This window comes from Anser anser (assembly GCF_964211835.1).
Source record: "Anser anser genome assembly, chromosome: 16".
In the NCBI taxonomy this organism is placed as follows: domain Eukaryota; kingdom Metazoa; phylum Chordata; class Aves; order Anseriformes; family Anatidae; genus Anser; species Anser anser.
Window position 1 is genome coordinate 7,413,902 of NC_139737.1, and position 27,215 is coordinate 7,441,116.

General features: G+C 41.6%; 1 protein-coding gene across 5 annotated transcripts in view; it reads right to left on the reverse strand.

Moving 5' to 3' along the window:
* TSHZ2 (teashirt zinc finger homeobox 2) overlaps positions 1-27,215 on the reverse strand; it is a 221,503-nt gene that overhangs the window by 49,373 nt on the left and 144,915 nt on the right. For 2 of the 5 annotated variants that reach the window (XM_083801507.1, XM_083801505.1), the window contains exon 3: positions 15,082-26,468. The exons of the other annotated variants lie outside the window; for them this stretch is intronic. In XM_083801507.1, coding sequence (XP_083657633.1) covers positions 26,467-26,468 — 2 coding nt within the window. In that variant the 3' untranslated portion in view covers positions 15,082-26,466. Of the gene's footprint in view, positions 1-15,081; positions 26,469-27,215 lie in introns of those variants that run through there. 5 annotated transcript variants of the gene reach the window in all.

Consider the following 27,215-nt stretch of genomic DNA (forward strand, 5'->3'; position numbering starts at 1 on the left):
AGAATACCTTGCAGCCTTTACCAAGAGTATTTTACATCATTGCTTGAATCATTGGAACAAATATTAATAGGCAAAACAATTTAGGAAGATGAAACATTTCATTGACATCTCCTGTTAACAATATACTGTGACATTCACTGGTAAGCCAGTAAATAATACATCTAACACATTTAAATATGTAACAATGCAAAATATCAGGTGGACTACGTCAAGTGTTCTGGGGAAATCCAGGTGTATTATATCAGCCCAGTTACTTTGTAGACCTGAAATCCTGTCCAAAACAGAGTATATGCTTGTTTGACAAGACATATATTCCCCAAAACCCTATTGGCTGTCATTAATCATATTTTACCCTCTAATTCCTCGTTAATAGATTTCTGGGTTAACCACTATGTTGTTTCACTTGGAATCAAGATCAAATTAAGTGGTCTGTTGTTCCCTGAGTCATCCCTGTAACCTTTTTTTTGAAACACACAGGTTACAGGTTGATAATCTCTAAGGGACATTCATGAGCCTTACAAGAATGATTTAATATAGTAAAATATTGAAAGTGAAAACCTGGTCCTACAGAAGTAGCTGGTATAACTCTGATTGGCTTCAGTAGTGAAGGAGAGATTTCGTTGAAAAGTGAGAACTGAAAAGCTGAGAAATAACTGAAAATATAAGCACTAAATTTAGCTTAACACTAAAAACGAACACTTGAGGCCATTTGCCTCAAGATCTTTCCAGCTGTGAAATAAAATGTCAAAATTTTTGCAGAAAGCAGAAAAGTTATTTTAGTTGAAAATCCAATTTCTCACAGGAAAATGTTTTACATGGGAAATTTTCAATCACCAGAAATTATACCACTACCTCTAACTACTGCTAGGTGCAATTCTTATCTGAATAGTCTTGCAGTACCCTAAGTGTGCCCCATCTGGCAACAGCAAGCTGTAGAGACAAGGTATTCAGCAGATGGGGGTCACAGCTACCAGATGAATCGATTCCCCCTTTAACTTCCCAGCAGCATGTTGAGTCACCTACAGGTAATTTTTGAGGTAAGCAGACTATGGAGTTGATAGAGGAATGTTACTTGATCAGGCATGGTGGGAGGAGCTGGTTAATCTGACTCTGAGGTGGTTGACTTCGAAATGATTTGAATTCTGCAGAAATCCATACCACAGTTCTGCTTTGTGTAATTAATGCTTACCTCCTTAATACACAGGAGGTATTTGATACCTTACAGCTCCGAGTCTTAAAATTTCAGAATCTTAGCCTTGTTTCCCAAGAGTTTTTGATGCAAGACTAATGTTTGACAGCAAATAAAACTCAACCATAACTAGTAGAAACTCACTGAGTCAGAATAGAAGGTATTGCACAGCATAATAATAATAATTAAAAAAAAAAGTGTTAAAAATAAACACTAGTCTGCATACAAGAAATGGGAAAAAAAAAAAAAGAAGAAGAAGGTTGAAATGACTGCTTAAGATAAATTAAAATAGATTGAATGATAGTTTAAAATGCATAACACTCCTGAGCGTCCGGCTTTCTTAATTTCATGCGACATATTCTTAAATTGCAGAACAGCATACACACAACCTATAGAAATATGCTTGATTTTTTTTTTTTCCTTTTAATATATATACACACACACACTTTTTTGGTTGAGAATTTGTTAGATGTCATCAGGATCACCTTCAAAACCTCCCTACAGAAAAACATCTGCACTTGCCATTCCAGATACAGGCAGACACCTGAGAGAGCATAAATTCCCCTGAATAGATGTATTGTTTTAACATTTATTTCTTCACCTTCTCAAAATGCCTGCTCATCTGAATTTACAATATATTAGCAGCCGTGCTGTATTTTGTGTGTGCATGCATGGTTCTCCTTCACTACGCTCTAGCAGATTAGTGCTCATTCGCCTCTTTTCCTTGCTTCTCTTCAGATCGTTACACATGACAAAACAACTGTCCTAATTACAGCAAGTGTTCCCAGCTCTGTCACCGTGACAATTACTGCAATGAGGGCTCAATATCTGCAGCAGACAGTAAAGTATTATTGCAGTTGTGTTTGATAGTGCTCAATTGTCCCCTTGAGATTTCTTCTAGATCAGGTTTTTTCCATGGGGGCAAGGACTTCCCCCTTGCTCTGCCCCCTGTGCGTTCGCTAACAGGGTTCAAAAGTTGAAGGCAGAGGAATGACCCAGGACGTACTGCAGAAAACACAGAAGTTTGTGTTTTTAAAGGAGAGGACCATCTGCAGAAGTGGGGTGGGTTTTTTCCTACATAGGCTGGTCAGAAAACCTTGTAGCCGGTGAGGGAGAAAATGGCTATTGGCAGGCCTGGCTGCAGACTGAGCCTCTTTCCTATTCTGTGATGGTCTCTGCGACAGCAGAAGAAGTATTTTGGGACAGTTCCCTCCTCCCTCTACTTTGTATTTGCAGTCTGCTAAGCTGCTATGGCTCCGGATGAGGGGAAGACCAGCCATACAATATCCCGCTCTAAAATCACATCCCTGCCGACCACATTACTGCATCTTTCAGGAAGCCTCCAAGCCGGCTATTGTTCCTGCAGCAGCTGCTCTGTTATTCCTTCAGGATTTGTTGTTTGTTTGTTTGTTCACATAAGCTGATATATTCAGAGTCACCACCAGATCTTAAGGGATGGCCCCACTTGTGACAATTCGCTCTCCACTTACGCTGAACACCTTTAACCCCACTTGCCTCCCTTGTCAGCCTCTGAGATCTCAGCTAATCAGACAGGGGATTTTAGCTATTTCCAAAGGCAATATCGTGACCTACGCTACATTCCCTTTATCCTGAGAGATGAAGGTGATGTTCTCTGCATTTATAGTTCATTACCCTTCTGAAGTTGATTCATTTGGATGTTCTCCTTGTAAAACCCATAAACTATGCCGAAGCAGGACCTGTGCAACTATCTCATTGACCAGAAATAGGAACGCGGGGTCCTAATACTGAATATTGATCACTGAAGACAAACGCTGCCACAGTTAACTTGGAATGAACTGACCAGTGTACTTACAGTCTGAATTTCTAATTTTCCTTGGTCAGGAATAAAGCAATATCTTATTTATCAGATAACATCTTTATTATAAGCATCTCACACAGCCTTTCCACTTCAACCCACATGGGTTTCTTCTGCTCTTGGCATGGATCAATGAAGTCAATATTTCTGACTGCAAAGCTTTCTATGACTTACACATATTTAAAGGGATAAATCCCAATCAACAAATCCTCTGCTTGAACATAACCATTATAATCCTTATCTTTGATCCTTTGGGCTGTAGCAAGCAGGGTAAGGAAGGAGTACATCTCCCCAGCTCTCAGGAAATAGTTATTATGACAGCAGAAGTTAAACAACATTGCCTGGGGTTGCTGGATGGAATTTCTCCAGCAAAACCAGTAAGTGGTGCTACAGTTTCACAAGTACACAATGGCCAAAAAGTCCTCTTAATCTGGTGTTAAGAACACTGCTCATACCTTTTGTCCACCAAGACGTCAACATACCTCATTAGCCAAGCTCCTGAACCTATACAGCACTGAGACGTAGCTGGACTTTCGTTTCACGGATGGGGAAGCCAAGGCATACTAGAATGACAACTTCATGATAATATTAACATCAGAGAGGGTAACAGAGCCACTGCCATCATGCATGGCTTTTCAATTTAGCACAGATGTATTTTACTATATGAGATTATGTTACAGAAGTCAAGTTGGGGAGTTGCCTAAACTATGTTTAGGGAGTTGAATGTAATCACTGTAAGGCTTGTTTTAGTCTTGTGAATTTAGAATGTGACAGCCATCCTTTCTTCAGTATATGGAGGCCAAATAAGTTCAAAGAAAGCACATTTCAACAGGACTACTATTGAGGACTACATTGTTGGCCAACTCTACATTTCACAGCTACAGCTAGACCAGCAAAGCCCACTTGTCCTGCCAAAAGACTGTTTTTAGCAGTTAAGTTTTTACTAGTTCCCTCAATGAAATAAGCTGCATCAGCAAAATCACTTTTTTTTTTTTTTTTCAGTACTGCTGAACCTATGCTAAAGGTTGTGCCAATATAGAAGTGCTATAAAAATAAGAACGACACTCCTAACCAAAATTACTATGCTGGCAAAACGTTTTACTGTAAACCTGTCTTTAAAGGTTCCCTTGGAAAAATAAATAAATAAATAAATAAATAGAAAAGTCAAATAGGGAAAAGGGGAAGGGGAAGAGAGTAGAAGGGTAGGGAGAAGATAGAAAAACTGATTCCTTTTCACCCAATTGTCAAAGTGTTCTCTCTGAAGTTCTTGCTTTGCTCTAGAAACAGCTAAACAACTTCAAACAATGTGTTTGTTTTATTGAGAGATCTAATAGATCTTTTGATATAGTGCCACATGTCCCGACTCTGCTCTTGCCTATAGTCAGGAGTAAGTAGTTCAAGTTCAGAGAAGCTACTTTATGGGAAAATGACAGGAGGGAAGGATTGGCCCTTAGACCTCAGCAAATATTTAGTTGCAGTTTAAAACTAAGTTTAGTACTTGCCAAAAGGGCTGGCAGCCAGAGCCCAGAAAAGTCTCAACAGGAGCTTGCCTGATTTTTGTTTACAGAATGCAGAGTCCATAGACAAGCACCTCACTCGGTCCCTTTGTTCAACTATGAAAACTGTAGCAAAAAACTTGGAAGGAACAACAAAAGTACAGTAACTGCAACCGTAATTAGTCATCCTCTCGCGGTTCTGTCCCCCCTCCCAAGTGTTTCAATTCTGCACACAGTTTACACATTTTTACTTGGGGAAACTTTCTGTGCTGAAGCTCACAAAATGGCCTGTGATACAGTTATTTCACACATACTACACTGGCACTTCCTATACTATGCAAATATCAGCATCTTGACATTGGGGCATCTCCTTCCAGTATTTGCATTTACAGCAGACTTTGGAAGATGAAGTTATAAAAAAAAAAGAGGCCGTCTTTGACTCCTGCTCTGTCTAAACTGCTCAACTAGCTAACAGTTTTCAAAACTGCAGCCATAAACCAGATACTCCATTAGAAAAGAAAAAAAAAAAAAAAGGGGGGGTGGGGGGAAGTAAAGAGAAATAGATTTCTATGGACATTTTGTGCAAAAAAATGTCTTTTAATGTGCATATATAAAATAATCAGCAAAATGAGTGTTTCTGTTGCTTGACCACTACAGAAATACAAACTATTATATTATAACACTCACTATAGACAGAGTCAGAAACCTCCAGACATGAAAGGAGTGAGTGAAAGCAGTCCATAGTGAATCAGGTCCTGTCTCTGATTTTAACCTAGTCTCTGTTCCTTCCTACCCTATAGGAAATTCCACCAGTGAAGCTACAGAGAGCAGTCTTATACAAGCAGTAAAAGAAGTTCCCCTAATGCTCGTGACTTTCTCTTTCCATACACTAGAAATTGGCAGATCACAGATCCAAGCAGACAGACTTTGTCATTAGCCCTATTTTGCCTTACTAGGATGTTATGGTCCCAGAAACATTCCATATGACATAAAAATGTTCCCCCCCTCCTCCCCCCTTCTTTTTTAATACCAAAATGATTGAATGTTGGTCATAACGATGTAAGCTGATAACGCTCACATGCTGCACAGAGTTTCTTTGTAATGCTGTTTGGCCAGATTTTTCTCAGAAATTAATTTATTACAAAGGTAGCCTGAATTAAATACAAACTTTTATGAGTTTCAGGATCTAACAAAGAGAATGGAAGAGAAAAGAGGAGAATAAAGGCAGCACCACTGCTTTAGCAAAGTACTTTATATGCAGTGGGCTTTGCTTTCCCCTTGCCATTGCACACTGGTGACAGAAGGAGGGCACTGCTCAGTATCCTACCTGAAGCTCTTGCATTGAATAAAAAAGTAAAGTGATTTTTGAGATGTAAATTGCAGAAGGAAAATAAGAATTTAATGAAGTAATTAAGAAGGTACAGGATTTTAAGAAAATTAACATTTTCTGTAAACTTGATAGACCCCAGCCACATGTTGAACATTAGGCAGGGCCCGAGTTTTCCAGAGCTGCTCAATAAGAAATGCTTTTATGAAACTTGCTCCAGATAATACATCCGTTTGGCACTGTGAGCATCAATTTCTTCTCCATCCCACACATGGTGGGTGCTGTGCCTTTGTGTGTGTTTGCAGATGCACCTCTCCCTGATTTATATTTATTTGCCTTAATAGCGTGGGCCGAAACTGAGTCCAGATATTTTGGCTCCTGTAGCTTAGCTGCTCAACTCTCATTTCGATTCTGAAACTTCCCCACAAGGAACTGTGATGGTGCAGCAACATCACCAAGCTCCTAGTGAGGCTCTGAGTAGGATTTAGGTAGACGAGAAAAATTATGAGGTGGGGGAACAAAACCTCACAAAGGACCTCACCTGCCTCTTACTGGGGTTGCACTATTAACAGAGAACAATGGCTTTGCCCAAACCTTATTAAAATAGACATCATGAATAATATATGGAAAGTGAAACGTATAAGTGAAATAGAGGTTGTAGACACAATAAAAAAGCCTTTGAAAATGCCCTAAAGTAAAATACATATTTTCAAAACTACAAGTTTTATCCATCTTTTTCTGAAAAGTCACATCCCTCTATGACCTCAGGCTACAACAACTATATTAAACATAGATCATTTCTAAGTGTTTTTGGCCTTTGCTTGTAAAACATCAATTTTTGCTGTTTGCTAGTACTTTTTCTGGCCACACGCACAAACCTTCTGCCCCACCTCAAAATGTACTCTCGACTTCTTTCCCCATACTTAAGAAGTGACACAAGCTTTCACAAAAAACAAGTGTAACTTTTCAAGTTGCACAGGTATTAGGTCAAGTGAATTTTGCCAGTCAGCAAGACCAGGATTGCATGCTCCCCTATTACCTTAGGCACATATAAGAAAGGGTATGTCTGACCCAGTGGGATGCCGGCCAGAACTTATCCAAACCCCTTAAAATTCAGGGAGTGTGGTGCCAAGCTAATAAACCCTGCTTCCCATCAGATGCATTACGTAGGGCTCAGCACCATGCCAACACAGCCACCTGGCTTTTTGTTGGCTTGGAGCTTGAGCAGAGAAAGCCTGCCCAAAATACCACACACAACTCCTCAAAGAGAAGCCGTATCACCTTTCGCAGTTAACTCCTGCCATGCTCTGAATTCATATTAGCAAACAGATGAACGAGTCTCCTGAAATCTAGGCAGAATGGCTGAGATCCTTAAAAGCAGCTAGGTTTAAATGAACGTAAGCAGAGTTCTTAAATACTTTCAAAGCCCAGCAAGCAATTCATTGTGCTCACTCGTGTCAGAGCAAAACGCTGCTTATTGCATCTTCTGCATTCCATATTTCACTGGCTATGGCCTTCCTTTTATTTATCAGGTTTTACTACTCAATGTGGCCACTAACTTTTCTTCCCCTCATGCATGTTCTAGGCGAGGATAACAGTGCTTCCTTCCTCCCTTCCACACAGCTCTATGGGCTGCAAGTTTTAGTGGGCAGGAGTGTTTCTCAGTGCTCTCCTGTACTGTGCTAAAAGCAATGGGGACACAACCAGAGCCTTGAGGAGATGTGTTGCTGAAGCCATACAAAAAGGGAAGGGGCAGCCACGTTGCCTTTGAAATTCCTTCTACAACCCAAAACACCAAAAATGAGGCCCTTCTATGAACAGAAAACAAACTTTCTCACTCTGACTATTAGTGGTCCAAATAATTCCCAATTTTGTCTGAATTCATTTTGGGTCCATTTTCTCCTCTTATTTGTTTATCACTCACCCTTTTACCTTTTATGACAATGTTCTCTAGCAAGGTATTATTTTAGAAAGAGCACAGAAAGAGAACATTTGTTTCTGGGGAGAAATATCTGTGGCTGCTTCTCAGGGCTGAGGCATCTTAAAATGTTTCTTCATGTGTTTCTGTAACGTGGCTGCTCGCAGGGCCTGTAATGCTGCTCTTGCTGTCTTAGCTGCAGCAGAGGCTTCTGCACGAATACAGCTGCTCCAGCCCCAAAATGCAGTTTTGTTTTAACTTATCCCTGTGATCAGCATCAGTACAAATCACCTCTGGAGCCTTCTGCTTTCAGAGTAGTGCAAGAGTATAATAATGCTATCCAAAAAAAAATCCAACCCAATGCAAAACCTATATGGCTTTTCAGAGCAAGTGTATCAACCAAATTCTTTAAAATTTTCAACAACTGTACAGTCAGAAGCAACCCTACAGTAATAAACCGATTGACTAGACGTTAAAACACCACTACAAAAATCAGCTAAGTGCTGTAGAAGTGTGGTGGTGAAAGACAGAGAGATTCCTAAAGGAAGAGATTCCTGCTGTAAACACCTCTCAGGAAGAGAGAGGAAAACAAAACCTTCAAACACCAAATAAATAAATAAGGTAACAAAATATAGCCACTTGAAAGTGTCCTTTTAAAGCTCTTAAATATTGCTGATGAGCTTTAAATGAAAGAAACAGCACACGTGCAACAAAAAAATACATTTTTTTAAAAAACAACAACATTTACCTAATAGAGAACCTGCTTTTCTAATTAAGCAATTAAGGCTCAGCAAGGCAGACATTCTCATCATATAAAGGTCATTTTAAATGAAGAGGGGATGAAAAATACTGTTGTTGTAGGGTTTTATGAATGATCCTCTTATGACTGGTGGCTGCTGGTTTGAAATGAGCTGAGAATCACTCAGTCGTGTGTTTGGCTTTTCTCCTGCCTAAAGCCAGAGCTGGCAATGCCTCCCCACGCAGGCAGAGCTCCCGCTGGACCCGGCAGTGCTGATTCCTCCATTCTGCTCCCCGTGTAACCCACAAGGCACTTAAACTCTGCTAAACCCAGCGGAGCTATTTGGGATTTACACCAGTGGAAACAGGGGAGCGAGTGCATTTACACTGCTCTGTAAGACCTGGAAAATGTGTATGAGCACCAGAGGTCAGTAGGATTGGTGGCACTGGGGCTCGCCTGGCTCTGCCATTTCGCGTGGCTTCAGAGGAGTTGCGTACGTGCCTCAAGACTACAGGCACATGTGCAACACGTCTGTGAGCCTCCTGGAGTACAGGCACGGGTTCAGCACACCCAGCCTTAACCCCCTCGCTCCCTGTTGCACCGTCTGTAGCTCAGAGGTTTCCTCTCTTCACCTGAGGTGAAGAAGGGGCTGAGCATAACCCAGATCGCCTCTGGGCAGGCCTCAAGGCGACGTGACAATACCTGCGCTCTGCCCCCGGGAGCACCTGGCAGCAAGATGAAGGGGTCGGGGCTCCGGCTCACAGCTTGCAGCTACTGCTCACCCAAACTGAGCGTTAACTCCGAGATGCAGCATAGACATTGTTATTCTATAGGCACATCGAATGGAAGAGGAGCCACGGGCAGAGACTGGGGGATCTGAACAGGTTTAAATAGATCTGGTGTGATAATTAATGTGCATTGAGGGATCTGGGGGGGAAGAAGGGGGACAAAACATAAAAACAATTTCCACCTTTATTTTAAGTTCTTTTGACAGATGGGAATATTTTCTGTTATGCTACTTGTGGTTTGGGTAATGAGATTAGGCCTTGCATAGCAGGAAGCAGAATTAACTTTGTTTACTTAAAGTGACACCGTCAGCTTAGAAAATCACATTTCCATCTGAAATGCGGTGCCTACTATCATTACAAATAACCCTGGAGATCGTGATAACTAAAGGAGATTAGAGGAGAAAAAGCATGTTTCTCCTTCCCTCTCTTCCTCTGTCTTTTCAAACCCCTTTGTTGGCACCATGTAGCTGAGAGCCCTCCCTGCAGCCAGCTTCCCCCCAGTGTGCCCCCCTCTCCCTCTCCCTGAAACCTGCACCTGAAGGCAGGAGGAGCAGGCGGGAGCCGCAGGGATGCAGGGAGAAAGGGGCTGAAAATCCAGCTGGCTCTGGCACAGCACAGGCATCCTGGAAAGGCACCTCCCCAAAGGCTGCTGTTGTGGTAGAGAAAGGTGCAGCTACATTTTAAAATGTGTTTAACGTCGGGTATGTACAGCACTGGGCACTCTTAAAAAAAAGTTAAGGATTGAATTTGGAGAAGCTCATTGATTTTAAAAGTCCCATAACTTAACAGGGGCCCTTAAACTTATTTTCTCTGAAGAGGCCAGGAAAAGGCCGGGTGTTTGCAGTTGCTGCAACACGCAGGCAACAGGATGATTCTTTACAAAAGGAAGAAAGGGACGAGAGGGAAATGCTCTACAAGAGGATATTTTCTAAATTACCAGTTTATGCACTGGAACATGCATGTGTTAAATGACTGGTCTTGCATATACACGAGGGAAAATTGGAAGGCATTCTGCATCCTCTCTTCTGTACGTACAAAAACTCGTCATAATTATAATGGCAATAAGGGTTTGCACGGAAGAGCGCTTGTGATGCAGCCTCGCAGAGATTGTGTTTGTGATGCTTCTCCCTCCTCCTTTGCCAGCCAAAGCCAAGCACAGTGACTTGTCCACGTGCTTTTTGATGTGCTCATGACCCCTGCTAATGTTTACAAATCAAGGAAAAGCCTGATATCTAGCACAGGCATTACTGCTTCATGTCAGAAAGAGTGACAGGTAAAGAGTAAAATCTGGACGCAGCACAGAGATGGATCCAAAATACATAAATAACCAATTAAGAAAAAATATTAGTAAAAATATTGTAACAGATCCCAATCTGCTGCTGAGTACCAATTGCCAGTAATAATCTCTATGGTAACTGAACTCTCTTTGGCCTCTCTCTGTATGCAACTAGTGTTTTATGTTTTTTCTTCCCTTTCCCCTATTTTCATACAAAGTTTTCAAAACTGGTTTAAATATTATGATATTTTCTTCTTCAAGTGCTAACTGGGAAAAGTATTCACTTGGTCTGCGTCACTCTCCTAAGCAGATTTCTCCTTCCTTAAATGACTGCCTCAGAGGGGTGACTTTTGTGAGGGCCGTTTCCAGAAGTCCTGTTCAAACATGAAGTAGGTGAGGCAGGTTTTCAAAATCTAAGAGGTTAAAATATTGCCCGGCAAATAAATATACCAATAAAGTAGATGCAAAAAAAAAATAATATATATATATATACACTAAGTAAAAATGTCACTTTCAGAAACCACTTATGTACCTGAAGAAATGTAACCTTTTTTTTTTATTTTTATTTTTTTGATCATCATCTGGCTGAACATGTCTCTTCTTGCCAGCTGTTTTCTTGTAATCTCAGTGACTTGTTCTGTGCTATGCTTTTAGACATGGGTGTTCCCTTTTTTCAGCCTGCTCTCACACATATTTTGGCTACTGGATATAAAAGAAGGCACTACCTTTAGAAAAGCATCACGCAGTAAATATTTGTTGTGTTACATCAACAGACAAAAAGAAAAATTTTAAAGGAGAACACACAGAATCATGTGAACAATATAAGCACCATACTTTTTTTTTCTATTTTTTTTCCCCCAGAATTCTTTTGGCAACAGATCCCAAAGAAGGAAGCTTGGCTTTGGATTCAGTCTAAGAGTGAAAATGCTCTTCTCCTCTAACAGCTCTGTGAGGTTACACAGGATGTGTTTGTCTCAGAAGGGAACCTATGAAATTCAGCAAGCTCTGGGGGAATTTGCTTAGGGGCAGACCCGGAGAATAGAAAGATGCTGAGAGCAGGGTGGTACCTTGTTGTAGGCTATTTCTCTCTGGGGCTTTGGGGATCCATCAGTTACAGCTGAAATATAGCTACTCAGTTATTTCTACTGAGTTAAAACAGACCAGGAGATTTCTAAGGAAGTAAAGCTCTTGACTTACTTTCAAAATCCTACTGGAGTTTGCTGTTCTAAAACTATCATTTGGACGGCAGATTTCTTGTGGCCTAGAGCACCCAGCTTTGGTGCAGGAGACTCAGACCTACATTTTCCACCTGCTATTTGATCTTTGGAAGCTTTGCAAAAGTGAATCTCCAATTGAGAGAGAAGCTTCTGCTGCCTCCTGGGAGTTGCTTACCTGGGAGAGGCAGACCCTGAAGCTTTGCATCCAAGGACTGTGCATGCATTTTGCCTTGTGAATTGAGTCCAAACAAAACAGTCCTTGGAGCATGGACTGACATTTACCCTTTCCAGCCAAGTGTTGTAACCACTAGACTAAAAAGTTATGCTTATATTTCTGTTCCCTCTCTCCAGCCCAATAAATCTTGAATTTCTTTTTTGAAAAACTTCAGAAAGACCAACGTGTGAAGTGCTCCCTCTTTGCCTTTAAAGCACACGTCTCCTTCAAGAGTCAGAAAGCAACATCTAGATGTTGGAAGATCACATAAAATCCCTATTGACGGTTCATGTTCAGATATGCTGTATAAACTAGACTCCCATTCTGCAACTCTCACTCCTTTATACAACAGCTCAAACCAAGACCCTGGACCCGAGAGCATGGAGTTCTTTGAAAATATGGAGCTAGATTCAGATCCAAATTTGAATTTCCTAGTAGTTGCATGTCTTCCATCTGTTTGCATTTGGTTGTCTCATAGGATATAAGCAGCAGTTCTGTAGTGTCACACATGAATAAAGTGGATAATTATAAAATTAAAAGATATAACATGCTTCTAGGGGAGATAAGACTACAATTAAAGAGTATAAACAAAACCGAGTTTGATGTACAGACTGATATATTTATTCATCAAATATAATAACATAAACAAGACTATTAACTGTCATATTTTAATGATACCATACCCTGCAAAACATACTCAGGAAAAAGTCCTATTGACTTCAATAGCAATGCCACATAAATTTAAATCATGACTGCTATAAAACAAAACGCTATCTCTCTTATTCATGGCTATTTATTGTATGTTCCCTAAAATGTTAAACAAAATACCTGTAACTCACTGAACTGAATCTGAGCTCGAATATTCTATCTGCAAATCTAAAGAAACCCAGCAGAGAATGCAGAAGCCTGTTCCACAAATAACTGAAATACAGTATTCCCAACAGGGGAAAGAGCCCAGGCAAGGCCATTGCCTGTCCTATCACTTTCCAGAAAACAATGTACATATTTTTGTTCAGAAGAAGGCAAAATTTGGGCAAATGCCACTTTGTATCAGCAGTATTAAGATCAGATTCTGATTTTTATTTAGAAGGTTGACAGCAACAGTGGAAGCCTTAAAGCCAAAAACTTCTATCTAGAAAAAGTGCATTAACTAGATTGGGGTAAGTACAAAGACAGTCTGCAAGGGAAAAAAGGGTTTCAAGAATTCTTCCCTGTTGTACACAGAATCTGTTCCAAGAAGACATAAAATGACCATTTTGAATCACTAACAATTTATCCACCCTTTGCGCATCCTCTTTGCTAATACAGGGTACCAGACAGGGGAGAAACAGCTCATGCAAGATCTCTAGTGTGAACAGCACAAACTGAGGAAATCTTAAAAGGAGGCTCACCTCAAATTTGTGAACTATGCTGAACAGTGAATTATTTCATGTCAAATGTTTCATTGTAAAATTCCTCATTAAATTCTTTGGCGTTCACTACACGCTCAGCGTAACTTGAAGTGCTGAGAAAACGAATGCTTACTGTGCCATGACAAAGGCCAATGGTTGCCTCTTTACTGAGCTTGATACATATGGTGAAAACATATTGACTAATTACTTGCCATTTTCAAAAACTGACAAACACTCCAAAGTTAGGCCTAAGATAATAGAAGATGCAGTATGAAGAATAAAGACTGGGAGGATCAAGAGGAAGAATAGCGTAACTCCGTTATTGCTAATCCCTCATTCAATGTTTCCTTTGACAAATGAATACTGAGGAATATCCCAGCATCTCAGTGTTTCAAACTGTTTAATGAAAATTAGTGAATTAATGCAGCTGATTAATACATCTGTTCAAAGCAGAGAGTGAAAATAAAGCCCAGATCCAGATTTCTCCCAAATATCAGCATGATATAGCTGGTATTTAGGATCTGGGTTCAGTTTTGAGATGCTCATTTTTCACCTTGTTCTGGTGTTTGCCAAGTGCCAAAAACAAGAAAGGAATGGGTCTTGGTAACAAACTACTTCCAGGGAGATCTATTAAAGGGGTAAAAGTCAACGTGAAAAGTGAGACAGCAAGACACGCTTCTCACTCCAGTTTTCAAATGCCGTTTTTGATGTAAATAGTCATCTACCGGAGTCTAGTCTGAGCTGCCTTACAGGAGTCTCTTGTACACAGCCTTCACTATGAGCCTTTCTAAAGCCATCTGATTTCCGACACCTCTCCTCCGAGTCATGACAAATTGGTCCACTCATCTGATTAGGAATCTTCCCTAAGCAGTGGGACGAATGTTTGACAAGTTAATTTCAAGGTAGCTCATGGAGTAGAAGCAACAAAAAGCTACACAACTGTAAAAAAAAATGTTGCTGGATAAATTCTGCCAGTAATGGATGTGTAACAGAAAATATACTTAAAATTCAAGCTCTTTGTATTACAGGACAAGATCTTTGCGTTAGAAGTAGAAAACATGAGGACTCACTGAAGCTAAGGTTAACAGGAATGCAATTACTGTTATTAGAGTTTTCTGAATATGAAACTTGTGCCGATGCATCCACTATTTAGAAATAATAGGAAAGGCAATGGATGACTTTTCAAAAATCAAGACAAGTTTAAGAAAAATCAATAATATTCCCTATTATTTTTCCTTTAAACAATCCAGATAATAGAAATCACAGACTTGAATAGGATGCCTAAAGTTAATGGCATTATTGGATTGAGAAAAAAGGAAGAGTGATCAGGAGTTTGACCCATTTACCAAAACGTTTAAATGTATAATCTCATTGTTCTACTAGCTCTAATTTTTTAAGTTCAAGACAAATCTCAAGCCATGTTTGGATGTTAAATGTAGTCATAAACAGAGACTAAGAGTAATTTATAAACATTTTTATTATATGGGAAATAGTTGCTATTTTAGAGACGTATAAATAATATGATGTCTTTCATAAAAGTTTTAGAAGGAGTTTTATTTTCCAGCTCATAAACCAAAAATAAAACACTTTAAGTGATTGACTTTCCTTTAAGTCCTTGAGCCTGATTTGATAACACTACTGGTAAGGTCTAGTAAAACTCCTGGAATAATTCCCGGTGTTTTGAACAGGACCAGACATTATCTGTACTGTTTTTCATTATTATTGCTGTTTTACTGTAAAAACCTGGGTAGATCATCACAATTTTGCCCCCGGTTGCATAAATATGAAAAGATTTAAAAGAGCAGCTGTTCTCCAAGGGGCGGGAAGAACCTTGCTTCATTTGCTTTTTAAAAAGTTTGAAAACCTTGAAGTCCCATAAGAACAAAAGATCAGCAGATGCTTTTCCTGCTCCGGTAGAGTTCCACCTCAACTTTTCCAAAAGCATTGAATTGTGTCTGGGTAAAGAGAAAAAAAAAAGAATTCTGAATAGAAGCAATGGAAAAAACACTCTTGTTTCTATTTGTTGAAATGGCTCCCAGGGCAATGGAGCCTTCCCCAGGCGGCCGATGAGCTGAGCCCTCACCTTGGGGGTGCTGCGGGGCAGAGGCTGTGAGGCGGGTAGGCACTGGGTATGTGGTGAGGTGGTAACGAGACTCTTTTTATGGTTTTATCTCTTCCATCACTTTTTGTTCTTTCCAGAGAGTTTTTTTTTTCACTTTAATTCCCAGGAAGCTTACTGGCAGCGTGTGCTGTAAGTGGTGCCCTGACTATGCAGCATCACGCAGGAAGGGTGGCAGAGCCGGGCAATCATGTGGGAAGTTCCTTCAGAAACTCAACTACCTCCTAGAGCAGCTGCGTTTTTCTTCAGCTTTTTGTTTAATCTCTAGGTACAGCCGTTGCCGACTCATATGCAAAACTGCTAAAGGACTGCTTGCCGTGTCTGAGTACGGCACCACACAATGGGCTGGGAATGCCTGAGATCATTTCCTTCCCTGCCTTTCATATCGCTGAACTGAAACCATCACTCGTGTCAAAAGCAAGGACTGCAGATGAAAGGCCAGTGCATTAAGACAGAACATAATTGTCAGTCTCTGAGTTCCTGACATTAATCGTTTTACTTAAAGAAGGCAGGGGAATGTTTTTCTGTCCCCCCCACCTCAGTTGACAACACACAGGAGAGAGTCTGGATAAAAATTAAAAAAAAAATAATGACTCAAAATTTTTGCTAATTAAAAGTAATGTGTTTTCCCATTTTTTGGCAATTTGATAACACAAAACACTTACTTGGGGGCCACAGGGGGAAACAAACTGAGACGGATAAAAAATGTTTTGTGTTCATCCAAGCAAGACTATGTTAATGCACATTATCCCATTAATGCACATCAACATCGGGAATAAGCGCGCCAATGCAAGCAAGAAGCATACACTTATCATCATTTGATAACATGTTTAATGACAGATTGACGGTTGATTTGCAAATGTGAACTGGCATCAATGTTGCTAACTTCAGCTTCTGCCGCCTCCTCTGCTATGCCAGCATATTTATGTGCATAATTTGATTTCGCAGCCACACTGTTAGTACATTTTTAATATTAACTATGCAAGAACAGACAGCCGAACTTAAGTTGCACTGATGGTTTGAGTTCATTAGATTGAAAAAGATGGGCAATGATGACAAAGATGGAGATGGCAGTGCAACATCAAAGAGGCAACACTTAACAAACACACTCCATTTTGAACAAACCGAACTAACACATTTCATGTTGTCGGCTGCAGCAGAGCCCTTATGTACAACAGCAAGAAAAAAAATATGCTTCTGCCCTGGGCATACTGACAGCAACTCTACAAGAAGCTTAGCAGGCTCCTGGACACACAGTTGTAAGATATTTCACTCATCTATTGCAGGTAAAGGGGTTGATTCTGGGCTGATGTCAGAGTGACAATAGTGTAATTCAGCGGCCCTGCAGTGGAATTGCTCCTGATTTACATCGGTCCAAGGGAGAGTACCTGCCTCTTCCCACTCTCCTTCCCTAGTTTGCTCTTCACAGCTGTGATTCTTTATGACGAATAATAAAAAGATTTTGCTGAGAGATCAGCTCTTGCACGCATGATGCACGGAGCAGAACTGCAAGTTCAGACACCCCGGGGCCTAACGCTGCGAGGTGTGTGATGTCCTTCCTCTGTCCCTGGAGCCCAGCACCAGCGGGACTGGCTCCTGGTGACTTCCTCTTCTTTGGTGGTTCTGGGCAATTCAATTCTGCTCTGAAGGGAACGTGTACCAATGAGCTAGGAAGAGAATATTTCATCCTCTGCTCACATTAATGTCTGGGCACATACTGCATCTAGTATTAATTTGCTTGTTGTGCTGCAATATATAATAAATTTGAGGCAGTAGCTTTATGGTGAAAGTTGTAATTTTAAATTTTATGATACAAACTGACCATCTGCAGGAATCTGACCATATAACCTACGCCATTCTGTGTAGACTATAATGTTAGTACCTCTGAATCACGGTGCAGCTATGATTTAGACACACAATTAGATAGACCAGGTCCTCAACAATTCTCAGCTGTCTGAATTACTGCTGAACAGCCTAATAAATATATAACACATAGGCGGTTCAGCAAAGCTTTTAAGAATGTCCTGAAGTTTGCCTCTAATCAGCAAAGCACCTACTGCAATTACTGCTGCTTGGAGCCTGGTGCGGGACCAGAAGCCCGTTGTGCTTGGAACTGCACAAAGAGAACAAACATTTGCTGCCTGGGGACCACTGCTCAGGAGCCCACTGCGTGGGCCAGGCCAGCGTCCGCTTGGAAGCTGTGAAGGACAGAGGAATGGGCAGAGGAACCGGTGTCTCTGCTGAGGAACAATTCAATAGGTTAAACTAGTAACTGTCTTAAGAGGAGGACTGCAAAACTCTTTGGTACCCACATAAAAGCTACTGGGTTTTAATCATGGACACACTGCACCCATTTGTCAGGTTGGGAAACTGAGTCAGGGAGCTGAAAAGGACCTTGCAGCATTCAGGTGGCCGCCCTCAGCTGGCAGCAGCAGGGCTGGGGACTCGGGTGCCCTGCTCTTGGTGGCAGCTCCTGAGCAAAGCCCTCCTGCCAGGGCGCTGACCTGCCCTAGCTGTAAAGGCTGCTTTCCCTATTGTCAGCTATGGAAAAAAAATAATAAATAAAACACCCTAAATCTCTAATTTCAGTAAAATCTCTTTGTGGAGGTCTGATCTCTTTTTAAGAGGAGACCTGCATTGCAGGGAGAGCTAATCCTGAGCCCTGCTACATTCGGTTCAGGCAGTTTATTAAGCAGCGCTGGTGACTGGCACTGCACAGATGAAGGTGTGTGACCCCCAGAACCAAATATCTCTGAACAGGAAGGCAACAACAAATGTCCTGGGAGACCCCTGACATATTAGTCTGAAATGTGAGCATTTTTTCTCCCCGCCTCCCCCACTTTTTTTTTTTTAAAGCTATTAGGGTCCAAAACCAGTGGTAAACAGAAGACTGCACTGTGCAAGGTGCTGCACAGAATTAAAGATGAACTCTTAGAAAGAGAGTGACAAATTTCCAGTGATGCGGGCAGCTTTTGCTTACCCCACTGAAAACACAAGAGACCTTGGAAGCTTTCTCAAAAGTTCAGGAACAACTAACCAACTAACTAAAAGAAATGCCAGCAGAGACAAATGCAAGGAGCAGGCCATGCTCAGTTAGAAGCTTGGGCTCATTTTGTTTTCTTTTAAGATAGCATCGTACCCTCAGTGAGCTGCTCAGCAAGGCAGAGCAGCAGCAGTGTTTCCTGCCAGTGAGCTGAGCAGCAGAGAAGGAGCAGGTCAGCCCGAACCCCGTGGCCTCGATGATTGCTCTGTTAACAGCCTTGTGCTGCCTCCTCCTTACCTGGGCTTTAGCTGCAGTTAGAAATAAAAACATATCCCAGGGAGAGCGAGCTGTGGTCACTGCTCACTCATGCTTGCTGCTGGAGGATGGGAATGCGGAGAGGAAAGGAGGGCTGCTTCCAGGCTCTGAAATAACTCTCTCCTACCTCAGCCCTGGCCTGGGGTGACCGGCAGCATGCTAGGTGGCATCGCAGGGGTGTGGGAAGTATCTTCCAGCTCTGTGTTTACCCTTCAAATTGGCTGAGCTCCTGCTGTGACCATGCACTTATAACGCTGGTTGTAGAGAGCTCCAGAAAACAGGACTCCTCGGCACACGGCTGGAAGAACCATTAGTTTTCCCAAGTCACAATTATCTCTGCTACTGCGTTTGTGTCCTCTTTCCTGTCTCAATTTAAGTAAGTTACATTTCTCCCACTCTTATTACTGAGTAGATGCAGATGCCACTTTGTTCTGTGTGATTTATAGCCAGTAGCTAATGTTCAGTTATAATTCCCCAGTTTAGACATGAAAAATAGCCTGTAATGCTCAACACAAGGGCCTCTCAACAATGATATATAATTTAAAAATTAACATGAGGACAGAGGAGACACAGGATTTTGAACTAGGGACTCTCTCATTCAAAGGTTAAATCTCTACAAGGTGAGCTAAAGGAATTAGTTGAGTTATTAAGTAGATGCCTCTTATATTTTCCCAGTACATTAGCTGTTGCAGTCTTTTCCAGTTCAGCTGTGCTCAGCCCCAGCGTGTTCAAAGTGCAAATGCTCATGGCACTGCATTCACACATTTGCTTTTTTTCAATGTCAAACAAACTGGAGCTTTTCAGAGCCAAAGGTCAAAGTGGAGGGCCCTTAAGAAAATCTCTTGGGAAATTATGTGATTGTTCTTATGTCTTTATTGTATATAAAATCAGGCATCGTACATGGCTCGCCCTTCCCAAGCATCTTAAAACTATAAATGAGTCATGACTCATTCCTGCAACACCTAAGTTATATAAGTGGTCTTGTTAATTTACTGGAATATCTTGCATAACTAATTGTTTCCAGGATCAAACTCTGAAGCCTCTGAAACCTCTGAACTGGTAAAGAGCTCCTTTAGAAACACAGAGAAGTTGAATCCCAGCCTCACACGAGTCAAAAACAGATCAAGGGACAGAACGTGCATCATCAGACCCACTCTGCCAAATGCATGCCATAAAAGCCCTCTTTTGTCAAAGCCCAGCAACTCAGAAAACATGCAGGGAGGATAGGGAGAGAGGAGAAGGAGAAGAGCTTGACTATGGAGAGGTTTTGGAGGTGGCATTCCCTTCCTTTATTTTTTTGTTCACAGTAATAAGATGTAGCTCATCTCTTAGGTGTCTCCTGCTGCACTCTGTTTAACCCTGTCTCACTCCAGCTCCAATATTACATTTATGGATTACAAATTTATTGACATTTGACATTTGCATCAGCTTTCACTTGATCAACAGGAGCTTTGCCTGCCAAAGGGAATTATTGTGGAAGATTTCAACAGCCATGGGAATGCCAAAAAGGTCATTAAATCATATCAGAAAAACAATGTGTTCATAGCATTCATACATTTAGTCTTGCCAGTAAATCTTCTGGTTGATGCTTGGACCACCTACTGATGATACTCAAAGAGAAGGAGAAACAGGGAGAATCGAAGAGATGAATTAAATTAAAACCAAATGACATGAAGCCTGGCACAGTGGGATCTTTAATTTTCTACTCTATGAATCCAGAATAAGGAAAAAACCAAAACAAAGCACAGTGGCTTGACTTTATCTAAGTTAATTCCCTCATATAGGCAGGGCTTAACTAAATAATCCTGAGTAATGTGTGCACCCCACATTATTGCATGCAATATGTGGGAGGTGCAGGATTCAGAAAACATATGGCACATGGAAAACAAATGACAGGGTGTGCTTTTACACTCTTTTTGGCTATACTTATCACTTTTGTTGATATTTTTTTAAAGACACGAAATATGAGTATAGGAGCTTTCACACTAATCTCTTTGGAAAAATACTGAGAATTATTTTTTTATGCGTTTGTGATTTATAGAAGAAGGACACATAATTCCAGGGAGCACAGACAATGTTTTAAAAAAACACTGATCAAATAAACAGAATTACATCCCCCATCCTCTTCTCCCTGCATGACAGACCTGGGTCTTGCATCATAAAAACCCAAGGCCAACAGATTAGGGCTCCATAGGATTATGAAGGGAAGTGAATTACTGAACTGGAAGCCCACCCACAGCCTATCTGTCTGTGTATGCCTACTCTAGGGGCGAGATTTGCTGAGGACTGAATCGCATGCAGTCATTTGCCACTGAGCTGAGTGAGCATAAAGGAAGTATTAAGCATTACCCTTCTCCAATGGAAGAGCAGCGTGTCCAGTTTACATGAAAGTGGCAGAAACCGTCCATAGTACTGTCATATCCCAGAGGAACGCTTCTTCTGGGATGTCCCTTGGGATGCAGATCAATAGGTGGGTAAAAGGCAACATCAATCTTAATAGCCCTATAAAGTAAGTTGGTGGCCATGAGGACTCAGTCCCTATAGGGATCAGTGCCAGTGGCTTGACTGACCTCAGAAATCCAGTTGGCATTGTGCAGCCCCTGTTGTGTTTGGAGCAGCGGTGTGGCATGTGGCTAGGAGGTGACTGCACAGAGATTGCTTGGAGAGAGCAAAGACAGGGCACTGGGCAGACACTTGCTTCTAAACTTTGGCTTGAAACAAGGGAGAGAAACAGAGAGATGGAGATGTGTGATGGAGGCATCTGCTGGCACCAGGATATTGGTTGCACATATTGAGATACATAACTTCAGGTAATCGGTGTGGGTTATGGTATAAACTTGGGGGTCTTTAGAAATAGGGAGTGTTTGGGAGTTTTCAATAAATGACCACATGAAAACAACAATTTCACATTTTGGATTTCAACAGTTCTACAACAGGAGAAGAGGAAAACACTTTTGCCTGTGTACTTAGTATTTTGGAGGTTTAGAAAAGCTGAGCACAGACCCAGAAGGGATCACTGTAGCATTATCCATGAGCAATAGAACAAGCAGTTTTGCCTCCTCTGAATTACTGATCTGAATTACTAGTATGAAGTCTGCAGTGAGACTGCAGGACCTTCTGTGCATACAGCTGAGAGAGAAATCTGATGCCCAGCTTGCTGGTTGAGGGTGGTGGTTTTATCCCATCATGGGAAATTCTCATGGAAAACAAAATGGAGAAAAGAAGGGTCCCCTTAGATCTGGGGGCCTGATACCACTTCTAAACTCTGGGGGTGATTTCTTCCTTGCCTGTGCTTAGCCAGGTGCAAAGAACAAGCACAAAGACTCAGCACCATTCTGTCTGCCAAGGGCTGGTTTGTACATCCTCTGCTTTACAAGGGGGCACCTCCAGAGCTCACCCCAAGAGGCCTCACAGCTGTGCCCAAGTTTCTGCAGTGATCAAGATCTCACATGTTCTCTGCAGCTCTGGAAGCAGGGGAGCAAAATCTCCTCCAGCCAAAGACGTCCCTGAACTGTAAAACTGGAGGCTGGGAGAGTCCTTTATGGACGGAAAAGGATGGGCCTTTGACCCAGCCCTGTATGGCTATTCTGATGTTCTTCCTCACTACTGTTCAGCTTTAAGAGGAGAGGAGACAAAACATCATAAAGAAAGTCTTAGCAGTGTTCAGCTGTCACACAGCTCCTGGTACAAAGGGCTGTGCATGCTTAGGGCTGGGGAATAGAATGCGAGCACCAAGCGAAGGCAGTTGTTCACTTATAGCTGGAGGCTATGAGCTCGATGGCACAGAAGAGCTCAGGCTGCTAGTGGTGCGAGGAGACGTTGTGCCACTGAGGAAGGGGGAGGCTCCCCCAGGCACCTCGGCTTTTGGAGCCCAAGGGACCGTACGGCACAGGCAGCGGAACCTGACCTTGACCTTCACCAGACTGTGCAGCGATTTGCTGGGAAAGGCAGGAGAAGTACGATCGCATGGAGGTTGTGGCCTTACTGATCTTTTTCAGGTGAGCTTGAGGGCTGAAATGTTTTGGTTCTCCAGTGCATCCCGAACCCACCGTTTTCATCCCCTCCTGGAGCTCTTGGGTGGCTGTGTGAATCACAGATGGGCCTGGCAGGAGAAAGGGAAACCAGAGGATGCTGAGAATGCTCTGGCAAACCACATCCTCGCCTTTCTCTTCCTGGCCTGATTTGATGCCTTGCAGCTGCTACTGCATGCACAGGGTTTCAATGCCAGGTCGCTCAATAATAAATCAGAAAGAAACTGCTGGGGTAAGGGGTCATGGGGATTCTGAACATCTCATTCACTCCGAGGTTTGTGATCCTCTGCAGTACAGGCTTCCCAAAGGACAAACTCCTCTGTACCCACTCTGCTGTAGCAAAGCACTGAGCAAATGGTCTTTGCTGGGCTGAGCAGGCGAGGGGAGGCAGCAGCTGCCAGCACACTCTCTCGCTTGATCTGACGCAGTTGCTCAAGGAGGTGGAGTGGAGGGAGCAACCACATGAAAACCACTCCAGCCACCTCTCCTTTCCCTTCAAAAATGTCATTTTGGCACCCTCCACTCTCTATAACAATGTTTATCATTGTTCTTCGATTGTCTAGGACAATAAATGGTTAGAAATGAGCATATATCACCAGGAAATCTCTGCCTGCCCCTTCCCCCAAGCAGTGTCATAAAAACGTACAAATTCACATTAATAATGAAGTGCATTTCCCCGAGAAGCCACTGTGTATCTCAGGGAGAGCAGGCAAGGTGGCAGTTGCTGCAGAGTTTCCTATTAAAGAGCAGAGCAAATACTCATAAATCTGATGAGGGGCCAAAGCACATGTTAGGGCTGTCTCCCTCTTAATGGAACCTTTTCTGAAATGAAAAAAATATATATCTCGATACATTCAGGGTATTCATTAGACATGACAACCTCCTCCACTCCCCCCTCCTTCCCTCCCCCACTCCTGCATGTGCTGACCCCTGGCAGAAGAGCTGGCGCTGAGTGCTGCCAGGGAGGGATTTTGGAGGGGAGGAGGAATTGTTTTGTTTTAATAAAGGGAATGTGTAAATTTCCTACAAGGAACAAGTCCCCTCCTTCCCCCATCTCCCTCTTTTCCTCCACCCCGGCAAGCTGCCACCATTTCCTCTGTTTCTGCCCACCTCTTGGTCTCTGCTGTGCCTTTCATCCTTCCCATGTGTCCAGAACCAACAGACCCAATGCTGTGCCCCAAAGCAGGACCCCTCTTGTAGAACTGAGCATAGGGAACCTTTCCTGGCATCTCCCACCTTCAAAGGCTCGGTCAATTTGTGCTCTTGGGATGCACAAACCTCCAGACCTGGGAAGGTGGCAGGATGGAGTCTCAGTCCCCTTGGTTCTCCCAGGGGCCGTGGTTTTGCTACCTGGTGCAGTGTCTTGATGTTAGAATCCTCATCACAGGCTGGAAACCCAGGATCTGCTGCCCCTTTCCCGAAGGCGAGATGTTCTTGAAAAACACCATCACATCACAATAAGCTCTGTGCTGTGCGTGGCTTCTTCTACCTCATTCCGCTTCTTGCAGAAAGGGTCCTGAGTGGCATCTGTGCTGGCGTAAATCCTGCGTGACTTCAGTGCTGTACGAAAACTAGCACAAAGGCCAGACCTTTCCCCATCAACGGACCCTGCCTAGATGCACAAACAGACCCAGCTCTGAACCCAGGAGGGAAAAAATAAGGCCTGAAGACTACAGCTTAATAATCATGAATTATCTGTTCATTATCCCAATAAATAGTGAAAAATCTCTTCCTCCTTTCCTCCTCCCATGAAGTCATATCTATAATTTTCCTCATTTTCCATCTGTGCTCCATCATATTTGCACAGAGTGATCATCCTGCTAAATTGCATTATTTTTATTGAAAGGTGCTTTTGAGGGCTGGATGCTGCTCATGTCTTTTCCTTTTGTTATTGATCTTTGCTACTTGGTTGCTGAGGTGTAAAATGTGTAAGACTCAAATACTCTCCCTTTGAAATTTTACTGGGTAAAAATGTTCTGCTATAGATTATGAAGGCTGTAGCATTTAATAATATCAGATGCAGTGAGGAAAAGGTAAGATTTTGATATCCTTATGAATAGTGAATGCTTGAAGAGGTAGGTGCTATTCAAGGTTAGTTAAGATCTGGACAAAATGCTTAAAAGTTGCTTTTTCTTAGTGAATTGAAGAATTCTTGCCTTTTGGGGGCAGGAACTGTCATTTGCAGTATGCTTATACAGAGCCTAGAAACAATATCGGTTGACCTAATGCAGTGTTAAATAATACTGATCTTAATGGTAACCTGTAGTATTCATACAAAGCAAGTAAATCTGCACTGATATATCTCTGCTGACGTCCTCTGCTCTGGCCTGACCCTGCTCTCAGGGAAGCCAAGAACACACTATTACAGGTTTTACAAGGGCTAGTGCTAGACTGAAGAAACTTTATCCAGGCAAAGTTTGAAGGTTTTAAAATGTTAAATTGAAGAAGTCGTGATCTAGTGTTTTGGGGAAACAGTGAGAAATTTCAAAGGATGAGAAATTTCAAAGGATGAGAAATTTCAAAGGATGAGGGGGACTGAGGCTTCACTGGAACACAACTATTTTGAGGGAGGAGTGATGGCTTGGAGGTAGTCCCTTGCTGAGGACGGGCTCTGCATCTCTCCTCCACCACAGAGGAAAGGCCAACTTGTTCCTCTTCCTAATGCACTGCCTCATCTTCTCCCCTTTCTGGTGCTCAGCAGTTTTACCCAGTTTATCCCAACAAAAGTCTGTTTTAAAATGAGACGTCCATGCAGATTTTTTTTTTTTTATTGTCAAGTAGGTTGTTAGAAAAGTCCCGTTCAAACCAGATAATCAAGGCTTTCATTGTGGTGAACCCTCTCTTTCTGGCTGATGACAAGGTGAGCAGAACCCTTGAGCAGCTTTGTTGGTAAATTCTGCTTACAATGTCATGGTGGACATTACTGCAGTCCCAGCATGTTTGTTTCTCCAGAGAGGGTCTCTCAGTTTTTAAGGTTTGCTACTAAGAAGAAGTGAAACATGAAGTGCAAGCTAAATTCTCTAAAATATGGTTTTAGACAACTAATTCATGCAATTGGCCTTGCATATGTACCACAAATATTGGCTAATAGCAGAACGTGATGTTCAGAGGAGCTCCTACTGTTTCGGAGCAGATGAGAAAATAAAATCCACAGACGAAAAAAATCTTCTATTTTGGTATACTTAACACATACAGTTATCTACGTGTCCTATATATCATTTAACAAATTGCTTTGCAATTCTTACAGGGCGTGGTATAATGACTGATTTAAAATCACTGCATTGCTTAAACTGCATTGTTCTTCATCAAGTTGAGTCATTTTTATGTGAAGTGTCAAGCTCTCTAACAAATAACTGCTGCCAGACAAATCAAGTTCCTCATCTTAAAGCTACGGCTAAATAGTTTATAGCTTTAATCTGCTCACTGAGGTGTGCAGTCTATGACAGTAATTATAAATGCAAGGAGAAATTATAGCTGAATGCTTTAACTGCATTAGGAGCCATTTGATGAACAATCATGATTGCCTGCTCATTTTCAACAATAGAGGGCAAGTTAGTGTCAGTGCATTAGAGGATTTTCAGTTCTGCTCTGCTCTTTCTTCCATTTACCACAGAATGTCAGTTGTCTCCTATAAAGTAGAAAAAAAGCACTGTAGAAGCTTTAAACTTGATGGTTAAAAAAGACAAAGGAGGAAACAGAGAGAAAAACTGTTTATCATTATGACTCATTTTTTTTTTTGTTTTGCAGCAGCCTTACTTTCAAATTAGTTCATTTCAGGTAGCTGTTTGTTTACTTATCAGGGTCTTTTAAAAAGAAATCCCCCCAATCAAGTTGGTAAATTTAACTCTATAGAGACTTGTTTCTATAAAAAGTCGTAGATAAGACCAGAGAGAGCCTCGGTTACTGACCGGTTTCTAGCCAACCCCATCACCTGACTTTAAAGTGAGAAATAAAATTTTGCATTGTCTTTTCTTCTTGGAACAAGTTAAAAATTCTAATTCAAATGAAAAAAAAAAAAAAAAGAATAAATGCTCTTCAAAGGTATAAGTCAACATACAAATTAAATCTGACTAAAGCCATGTTCGCTAATGTTCATGGGTTGTCTTTGAAGAAAAGCAATAAAAACAGTTTTGAAGCAGGTTAAATGAATGAGAATAGAGACATCTGATTGTTGCATATTACACATGATTTTACATTATATTACTAAGCCCATATCAGTTAAAGGAATTCAAGAAAACACCAAAGATGAATATAAAACAGATATATAGGTCTTTACATTTAAGAAGAATTTATAGCGAATTTCTTATAAACAGGCTCACAGAGGTCTTAAAAATAAAACCATATACATAACACATTTTTCTACAGTACTAACACC